General features: G+C 33.2%; 1 protein-coding gene across 3 annotated transcripts; it reads right to left on the bottom strand.

Annotated features, from left to right (window-relative positions):
• Positions 1–4398: 4398 nt before the first annotated feature.
• LOC142638513 (putative FBD-associated F-box protein At3g50710) lies at positions 4399–9098 on the bottom strand. 3 transcript variants are annotated; one of them, XM_075812544.1, is made up of 4 exons: positions 8011–9098; positions 7735–7875; positions 7384–7648; positions 4399–5023 (listed from the first exon to the last, which is right to left on the bottom strand). In XM_075812544.1, exons 1-3 carry the CDS (start codon positions 8956–8958, stop codon positions 7385–7387), a joined length of 1353 nt encoding a protein of 450 aa, XP_075668659.1. In that variant the 5' UTR covers positions 8959–9098; the 3' UTR covers positions 4399–5023; position 7384. The 3 variants fall into 3 exon arrangements, with proteins under 3 accessions (XP_075668659.1, XP_075668657.1, XP_075668658.1); XM_075812542.1 differs by lacking the exon at positions 4399–5023 and adding an exon at positions 6578–6885; XM_075812543.1 differs by lacking the exon at positions 4399–5023 and adding an exon at positions 6578–6865.
• Positions 9099–10226: the final 1128 nt, after the last annotated feature.

The raw sequence follows: 10226 nt of genomic DNA, 5'->3' as shown, positions 1-10226 counted from the left end.
ACCTGTGGGAGAATAAAGAGTGGAGAGCAAACTAAGGGTCTGATTGGTTGAAATGGTGGAAAAGTGGGAAGATAAAAAATGAGGAATAGATAAATAAGTGAGAGGATAAAAGAAATTTAATTTTCTCTCTTATGTGTTTGGTTTGGTGGGTAGATAAATGCAAGAATGAAAAACTCATTTGTTTGATTGAAAAGAAAAGTGGAAGGATAAAAAATAAAGTTTGTATAAAATTACTCGCATACCCTTATTACATAATATAATAAATAATTTCCCTACAATCATTAAAAAAAATCTTATTATCAATTAAAATTAAAAGAATAACATCTTATAAAAAAATTAACATATCATTAGTATTATAATATTATTTTATTTTTCTTTCTTATTTGATTTAAATATAACAATTATAGTTGTTTTCTTTTATTAGAAAGAAAAGAAAAGAGTGAAAGCCACCCTTTGATATATATATATATATATATATATATATATATATATATATATATATAATTAAAAAAAAACCTAAAAAAGCAACTGTTTGAATAAAAAGACAACGTGGAAAAAAAAAAGACGAAACTACATTGTTGGTCTCTGAAGTTTATCTATTAAGTGCTTTTAGTCCCTCAAGTTTTATATGAACTCTACTGGTCCTAAAGTTTAAAAAATAAGCGTTATTGGTCCCTCTATTAACTTCTGGTGATTTCATTACTTATATGTCTAATTGAACAATGATGTAGCATTTTTTTTTTAATGAGTTGGCAAATACTAGAAATGACATCAGTTTTTAAAAAACTAAATTGTGAAATCAAATTTATTTATATTATTTCATTTTAGATTAAAAACTAAAAAGAAAAAAAAAAATCCAAAGATTAAAAGAAAAGAAAAAGCTATCTTCGAAAATTCCCAATCTCATCGTTTATTTCCAGATTTCCTCCTAATGGCAGAACCAAATCTTGAACTGCAACCAGATTAGGGATTGTGCTTCATCGTCTCCTTTAGCTACTTCCCAATTGTCGAGAATAGTGTAGTCACCAAAACAACAATAAGTCATGATCTTAGAACCAAAATCGATTTTGGGGCATCATCCGTATTGGTTTTTATTAACATATTATATGTCTACTCAAAAGGAAGATGAGTAGTACTTCTTAATGAGAAAGCAAAATGGATGGTGCACTTTATAATCTTGAATAATTACCAACGTCTATCCTTGATTTTCCTGGTTTCCTCCCATTGTCATCCTTATGCCTTTAGGTGCCTATATCGTCTAAACAATTGGAAAAAGTATAAGGGAATCGATGAGATTCAAGATTAATGTCGGCGGTGTTTAGTCTTTTGGATGATGAGAAGGGGGATTTTTGAGAATTGGTTGTTTAGATTTATATCTTTTTCTTTTTAATTATATTTTCTGTTTAGTTTTTAAAACTAAAATGAATTAATATAAATAAATATGATGTGGCAATTTTGTTTTTTAATAACTAATGTAGCATTTGCTATGTCATTAAAAAAATGTTACATCATTGTTTCGTTAGACACATAGACAATGAAATTAACAAAAGTTAATAGAGGGATTAATAAGGCTCATTTTTTAAACTTCAGGTTTTAATAGGGCTCATTTAAAACTTGAGGGACCAAAAGTGCTTAGTAGGTAATCTTTAAAGACGAGAAGTGTAGTTTCGCCAAAAAAAAAAAAACACACACACACACACAATGTGAATGTAACTCACAAAACATAGGCATAGTGGAGACCAGAGAGGGAGGGACAAATTTGGTCTTTGATTGGCATTATGTTTTCTCTTCAATTTTCTCCCCAATTTGGGGCCAAAATGGGCTTTTGCCCTTTCTTTTTAAAAAATCTAGCAAAATGCCCCACTTCTGAAACTAATTAAAGAAATACCCCTATTTTAGAACTCGATTTTTTAAAAATCCAGTTCTAAATGTAAAACTTGATTTTTGGAACACTGAGTTATAGCGAACGTGGACTTAGAAAAAAAAAATTTGGTACTCAAGTCCCATGAACTTGAGTACTTTACATGGTACTCGAGTTCACGGAACTCTAGTTCCCTGAACTCGAGTACCAATTTTTTTTTTTTTTTAAATTTTTCAATTTGTTATAACTCGATTGTCCAAAAATCGAGTTTCAAAACAAAGGCATTTCCCTAATTAGTTTCAGATATGAGACATTTTGTTAAAAAGTTTTGGTGAAAGAGGCAAATGCCCATTTTCTTCCCAATTTGGAGATAAAACATTTTGATGGGCTCCACCCTTTTTCCTCCACAAATCCCCCCAACTAAAAACCTCAATAAATTTATTTCCATCCTCCTTTTCTCTAATTTTTTTTCCATTCTCCTCAAAATCTACCCAACCAAATAGAACCTAAAGTTTAATCTCTCTAAATCAACAAGTAACATGCTTTTAAATTCCAAATACTTTCAGGCCTTTTGTTTGAAATTGTATTTGATTTAAATCCCAACAATTTAATTATCTAAACTCATTAAACTTAACGTTGGATTTTCAAGAAATAAATTGGCAAAGTTGACGTTAGCTTTATATTTTAAGTTTTTTTTTTTTAAAGGTTTTTGTTTCTCAAGAGTAATAGCTATGAAGAGATTTTTTTTGTCAATGAAGTAGGATAGTGATTTGGAGTCAGATAAGTGTCATTGGTGGTGGTGGCCATGAGAAGCTAACAAGACATGGATGTTGGATGGCGAGGAAGAAGGGAGGGAATGATGATAGGAAAAGAAAACTAAGGGCATTATAGTAATTTCAAGTGATTTGCATGTGTGCTATTTTCCATCTAACTTAACGCCCAACCAGTAACAACCAGTAACAATTTACCACTTAAGATTTGTTGTGAAAATATTGTGGACATATCATTTCTCTTTAGATTATAGGGTGGATATTGTAAACAATTTTCTCAAATTAGGGTGTTAGTCATGCATTTCAAAAGTTTGAGAGACATTGTCAATCAAATGAAAGATTATTGTAGAAATTATACTTTTTCTATAAATTTACCAAGTAATTACAATTTAAGCTTTGCGAATTTTGTTCAAACAAAAATACATGAGTTTATAAATTTGAACTAACATCATACTAGCTTTTGGGTTAAATAATATACCTTCAATAGGTTTTTGGCCTTTTACCCCATGCAAAAGAAAATGGGGAAATAAATAATAATATAAAAAGCAAGTTGGCCAATGCCAATTTTTATCTTTATTTATTTAGTTTTTTTAAGAATCGAAAATAATATTGCCAATTTCTTTTTTTTTTAAGAAATCAGCATAAACGTTGTCAATAATAACATTGCTAATTATATATCTTATGGAATATTGAGTAATGTTAAGGAGATTATGTTCTATAACTTTTTTCACAACTATTCACATGGAGTAAAATCACTTTCACCTAATTCTATTACCAATATTATTTTTATTATGCACCAATCACAACAAATTATTTCAATAGTTTAAAAATAAAAAAGTTGTGAAAAACTATTGTACAACTGACTTGGTAGAACATGTTTATAACCCATTTTCTTGTATTGTGATGATGTGGCTTCCTAGTGGTCATTAGGGAATAAATAAACAGCCAACATGTGGACATGAACTAAAAGGAAAGCCCTCAACAATATCCAACCTTGAGTTCTATCAAATTGAAGGTATTTTCCTCAAACAATAAGCAGAATTAAGTGAAGTATTCTCTGCAGATTTCTTGTCCCAAACCCAATGAGTAGAGGCATAGAAACACTTTTCTAATCATCATATAATAATCCTAAAAAATAATAAAGAAACTCCAAAATTTTCCATAAACAAAAAGGTTACAACAACTGCTATAGGCCAATTAAGAGAAATGCACATAGGAAATAGCATGCGGCATGCAACATTCCTTGTGCTTTGGTTGTTGAGCTACTAATAAGGACTAAAATAGAACTTCTAAATCTGCCTTTGTACTATTAAGTCTAGACAGTCATCATTGCACATCGTTAACGCGATAATCACTCCACAAATATAAGTGTTTGAGGGGTGTGAAATGAGTGAGGGTCAAAATTCAAGCTTTTAGAAGAGCGCTTCACATTAGACATTTAGAGATGGCTATGCCAATCGCAATTTTTAACTTAAAATGTGACTAGTAGTTACAAAGATAGTGCTGTTTCCTCCTCATCTTCCAATGTTGGCTACTAATTACCACTTTTATTTCGAATTGTTATTCAATATGTTCTCTATATTTCACTAGTGAACAATATGTCATAAACACTATTTCTAGCAAGACGACAATTCTTTCAGTATTGTGTTTAATTATGTTTCTGAACTAAAGATGCCATGATGCTAAAAATCCATGTTTTTCTTTACTCGTATAAATTATTAACATGATGTGGATGGGAACCTCAAGGTAGCTAAGCTCATCTGATTGCCCAAAGGTATTTCTAGGCTCAATGGTTAGAATGTAAATCACTTTTACAAGTGCATCAAGTTTACAATCAAATATGGAAACACTTTTACATTGAAACAACTTGATGCGTTTATTCTAGACACCTTCCAATCAAAAGCTGAATGCATTCAAAATACAGATGTTTGTAGAACCCAAAACTGGGTCAACAAGACTCCGAAATAAATTCTGTAAACATGAATCGATAATCTAAACATGGATCACTAGAAACTTTTCCCCCCAGGAATCAAGAAACAATGGGTTTACAACTATTTAACAAACAACCTACCTACATGGTTTCCCAATGCCCATTTTGCAGGCAAAACGAGCTGCGCTACATTCAAATCTCTTTTCACCCATTAAAATTTACAATTAACAAAATCTCTTTGGAGAGCTGAAATCTCAGCTAGGGTACCTATTTCCATCCCACAGGACAATTTGCCTCACAATTGCCTCTATGCAGCTTTTTGAGTCCCCTTTAAAAATCACCTGAGTATGGCCTATTTGCTGAGCTACAAACATTGCCCAACTGATGGCACGAGATTCAGCAACTTTTGAATCAACTATCTAAGCATAACACAGTAGCAGACATTTTGGGTCCATAAGCTTCCTAATTGAAATCCAAACACATTTAAGACTGTTTAACCAACCCAAAAATGGAGCCTTATACTACTAAATTTCATATGTAGGCATGAATTCAGAAACTAGACATTTATCAGAAAGTAATAAAATAAAATTCATTTAATTCAAGTTTTTTGTTAGAAGACATTTAATTCTAGTTAGTTGATGTTTCTTATGCTTTCCTTATGGAAAAAAAAAAATGATAGGTCTATGGTTTCATCTATCCCTCCATATCAAGAGTCCAAGCTCCAAAGGCCACTTGCTCAAAGGTGCATCCTATTTTAAAGAATTTGCTGGTGGGAAGCCTCAAAGGGCTCAAAATTAACATGTCTAAACTTGTGGGAGTCCATTTGTAAGCCGAAAGGGCTCAAAAATAACATGTCTAAAACTGCAGGAGTCCATTTGTAAGCCGAAGGTGATACAAGGGCACAGTTTTACAAAAGTAGAGAATTTCAGCAATGCTTTTGTAGCTAACCGCGGATGGAGTTATATTGCATTGAAAATAAACCTTCAGTGAGGCTACTTAATTCTAAATATCTAAGAATTTTTTTCTTTCCCATGCCATCTGGTCATAATATTGTAATGAAACCATACCTCAGACTAGTTAATTCTAAGTTGCCCATGCTATGCCAGTTCAAAGTTAGAGAGCTTGTGAGTTAAAAGTTAAGATTGAGAAGGGCTTAACAAGAAGCACCAATGCAGATAAGTAGAGCAGCTGCAGTCTTATATATAGTGTGAGTTAGGGCAAACACGTACTTGTAGGAACCTATGAAGCACGGGTGCGTTTCGGGATTCGGGTGCGGGTGCGGGACTCGGCAATTTTGAAAAAGTAGGGTGCGGGTACAGCGATTAAAAAATTATTAAAAATATTTTTATTTATATTTTTAATATATTGCTAAACATACTTTTTTCACATTATATAAATATATACCAAATTTAAGAGCAATAGTAAATAATAACTAGAATACAAAGAATGGGAGAGAGCCTAGCTGAAGAGAAGTTTTTTTTTTTTTTGGATTTCGGCCGGTATCGGCAGATTTCGGCAAGTATCGGCCGATTTTCGCCGGCATCGACCAATTTCGCTAGTACTGGTTTACGCCCGATACGTACCAATTCAGGCCGAATCGGCCCGATTTCGCACGCGTCGGCCCGAATCGGCGCCGTATCGGCGCGAATCGCACCGAAAAAAGTATTTTTTTAATGCCCGACGCGGCACGGACGCGCCGCTGCGTCGGATGCGGGTGCGGCGGCCCAAACGCCGCACCCGCGCTTCCCAAGTAAGAACACACTTGTTGACGGTATTTGCATCCCCTCTTCCAGTTATGCAATAGAAGAACTAACAGGTTCTGCATCAACTATCTAAAATATCATGATGGCACACTCATTTCACATTAGAACCATCTAATTTTTATTTTTATAGAAGCCTCCTAATTGAAAGCCAAACACATTCAAGATACAAGCGTTTTGTACAAACCAAAATTGGATTCTTGGAGTACCAAATACCATTTTTACGGATAAATTAATAAAATAAACATGGATCATCAAAACATTTCCCCCAAGAATCAATAACACAATTAAAACAAAAGGGACTTACAACTATTTAATAAAACAACCATCAGTAACCCAATAAGAAGTGCACTTACCTTTGACTTTGAGACCTTACTTTATCATTTTTTTTTCTACAATAAGAAGTGCATATTAACATATCTCACCCTAATGGAAGTATATTGGGTACTGCAGGTGTGCTTATGTACAACTATTATACAAGGCAAAAAAAACTGGACAAATAGACATGAAAGGAGGTGCCATGTCGATATTGCCAAACACTGATCTGTTATGCCAAAGCGAAATCTGTGAGATATGTACAGGCAAAAATGATTTGGTAGAAAGTAATCTTGTGGAAGAGTATATAAAAAATTCTAAATCTTTTATCCACAAATAATTTTTGAGATCATACTTCCAACAGTTACATTCAATTGTTTTATTATTTCAATTGTCACTAGTTACCCAACAGAATAAGCAATCCTAGATTCTAAAAATTCAGGCATATAAACTATATAGAGGTAAAAAAAAGCTCACTTGTGAACATTTCTTTATCAAATTTTTGGCCTAATTCAAAAATCAACACTTCTGAAGGTTAAATGGATGTTTTGTAAAATGGTTATCACAAAAAACAATTTCTACTCCGAGGAGGTCAGAGAGGAGTGAAAAGTATGAAAATCTTATTAACTTAAAAAAAATAAAAAGAGTAACAACAGTTTACCACCTGCAGAGGGTCTATAATAAAAAGAAAATATTTGCAAAATTGCCTCTGGAATTAGTTGCAGAGTAACAGTTAAAGAAGTATACCTCATTCATCTCTAAGTAGACAAGTTGTTGCGGGCCTTGGGAACACTGATAATTTCTCAGGAACACTTTCCTTCGACTCTCCTTTATAAAATTGAATTGTTGCTGTCTTCAAAACTCTTGCCCCCTTTAGAATATATTTCACAAATTCCACTTCATCATTCAAACCTTTAAATCCTCTGTAATAAAAACTTGTGAGTGATGACAGATATTCAGGTTCATATTTTGGCTCCTTCCAGCATAAGTTGCTTTGAATGAAATCATATCCCTGATGACAACAAATACAGCAGATCATAAGTGTAAGTTTAGGGAAGATGAAGGATCAACTAAAATACCTCTATTAACTAAACTAACCTTAGAAATAACAAGAGATTCAAGATTAGGAGCTTTTTGGAGCAAGTCTTCTAGCAAATGCCAGTTACAATCAACAACTTTAAATTCCAGTTGGACCAAATTCTGAAACGCGGAAGGATAAATGTTTGCAATGCTGTGCCACTGCATGTGAGATCATAAAATCACAACAACGTCAATTTGATAGAACATGAAGGCGAGACTTTGACCACATATTGTCCTAAGAATTTGAACTAATGCTCCTCGATTTATATATATGTATTATGAAGGGGACCTGACCTCTATGCCACTAGGAGAAAATGAGAGGAATTTGACGTTATTCAGTGCAGCAAAAAGCCTGAATACCCTTTTGCTGAAACATTCTTCATGTTCATCTTCAACTTCAAATGTAGAGATATAGACACCTGCCTGAACAACGTTGTCTAGATTTTCATGGAATTTGATATCGCGCAGATAACCATCGAAATTGAAGTACTCAAGAGCTGGGGCGTATATCTCAAGTTGGTAATCAGAGTCATTAAATTCAGTTTCTAGGATACATAAACGTTTCAGCAAAGGAACACATATTTTATATTGACCCTCCAAGTGTTCACTTGTGAATGACAAATCTTCGAGGATAGGGCAGCCACAGAGGAGCCTCAAGAAAGAGTCTTCGGCTAAATGAATATTTAGCAGATGCAGTATCTTTAGACTCGGGAAATGAAAGGATAAGGCAGGAGTATCAACATCAACATCAACATCAATATCAATATCAATATCAATATCGCCGCTTAATATCAGAACCACTAATGTCCTGAAAGAGAAAAAGATTGGAGGCAATTTCAGATTTTCCACATCATCATAGGAATAGCCTATATGAATGTCGAGATAGAGTTCTTTTACTTTACGAGCAGCGACAGTGCGAAGCCACGCGTCGAGATGGGAACCGTCCCACCCAAATTGCCATTGGAGGCGAAAAGATTGGAGCTCTCCACATTGTTGTTGAGCCAAAACTCTTGACACAATATTTGCAAACATGATGTCACATTTCTCATCATCGTCATCAGACAAAGTGTTGATATTTTCACTGTCGAGGTCTAGCTTTGGAACGAGAGTCCAAAGGAGCTTCCACCTGCTCGACAAAAGGCTTGTGGCGACTGCTTCTTTGGTTGGAAGGAAGCAGAGGATGTGACAGAGAAGAGATTCCGGTAGATCACTAATCCTGTCGACCACTGCAATCTTTTTCATTTTCGGTAGAGAGTGTCTGCCGTTTTCTTATTTTGGTTGATGAGTAGCCGATTCGGCTAGTGAAGGTTAGGGTTTGCTGGAGCTTTCGATGATGGAGTCAGTATAGTAGAGAATATGATTTCGGTCAAGTTGAAAGATTATTTTTTTTTTTTAAGGAAAAATTGAAAGAATTGAATTGGATTAATAAAACCAACCACATCATCATTGCAAACTTTCTGTTTATTTCATTAAAAAAAACTAATTTTTCTATTTTATACCAATTTTTACAAAATAATCGGTCTATCTATTTTGTACATTTATTTAATAAAATATTTATTCTTTTATAATTTTTTATTGTTTCCTCACTCCCTACCCCTCTCTCATAGACTTATATGTACGATTACTGTAACACTTATATATTTATGCACAATTTTACAAATATTTTTTTTTTAGTCAAAATATGTAAAATGAAGTTTTTTTTTTGTATTTTGCAAAACTTTACAACCACTGATGTGATTGCTCTAAGTTTGTGATTACTAAACACTAGTAGCTGACTGCAATGTACAGAAACGTTATTAATTATAAAAAATAAAAATGACATCCATAGAAATATGAATATATAACAAGTTTAATTAGTCAATATAAATTTAGTTAGAGAGGAAAGTGGGTTTAGAAGCAAAAATTAGAAACATATTGTATATTAGAAATTGTTAAGCTTTATAATCAATTGTAACGTAGATACTGTCTAACCTTTTTATAGGTAACATAAGTAATTGTAAGTTACAATTTTTTGTACAAAACTTTGGTCTCAATGGATCAAACAATTTTTTGTATAAAACTTTGGTCCCAATTGATCAATTGTGAATCTTTTTTCTTTTTTCTTTTTTTTTTAAACCAAAGTAGTGAATTCATTAATTGCAATGAAAGGTTTGGTACATTAATTTGTAAATAAGAATTATAATTTGACCTATATAAAAATTGAGAGTTTTTGGCTGAATATTATAGAAAACGGAGCTTATTGGTGTTATAAGTATTGTTCAAAGTTATTGAGGAAAGATACTGAATTTCGGCAATAGCGTTGCCGAAATTGCAACAAAAAGTTTAAGAGAGAAAAAGCCAAGTGACGTGATGGGAGGATTTGAATTTTGGTAATCTCATTACCGAAATTTTTGCTGCCCAATATACTACCTAGAAGTGTGCCCGAAGTGCTATGCAAGGTGGAGTGCTCAAAGGAAACCAATTGTGGCAACCAAGTTGCCAAAATTGCAAGGGAGTGAGGAGAGAGAAAA

The sequence above is a fragment of the Castanea sativa genome, chromosome 6, assembly GCF_040712315.1.
Source record: "Castanea sativa cultivar Marrone di Chiusa Pesio chromosome 6, ASM4071231v1".
NCBI classification, from domain to species: domain Eukaryota; kingdom Viridiplantae; phylum Streptophyta; class Magnoliopsida; order Fagales; family Fagaceae; genus Castanea; species Castanea sativa.
This window is presented reverse-complemented; position numbering and strand designations above follow the sequence as displayed.

What these genes read in the sequence shown, in the direction of transcription:
- LOC142638513 (XM_075812544.1), bottom strand. Translation starts at nt 8,958, where the DNA reads ATGAAAAAGATTGCAGTGGTCGACAGGATTAGTGATCTACCGGAATCT. An exon ending in TTTCTCCTAGTGGCATAGAG is followed by an intron (nt 7,876 to 8,010) that starts GTCAGGTCCCCT and finishes TCTCACATGCAG; the next exon opens with TGGCACAGCATTGCAAACAT. An exon ending in AATCTCTTGTTATTTCTAAG is followed by an intron (nt 7,649 to 7,734) that starts GTTAGTTTAGTT and finishes TGTTGTCATCAG; the next exon opens with GGATATGATTTCATTCAAAG.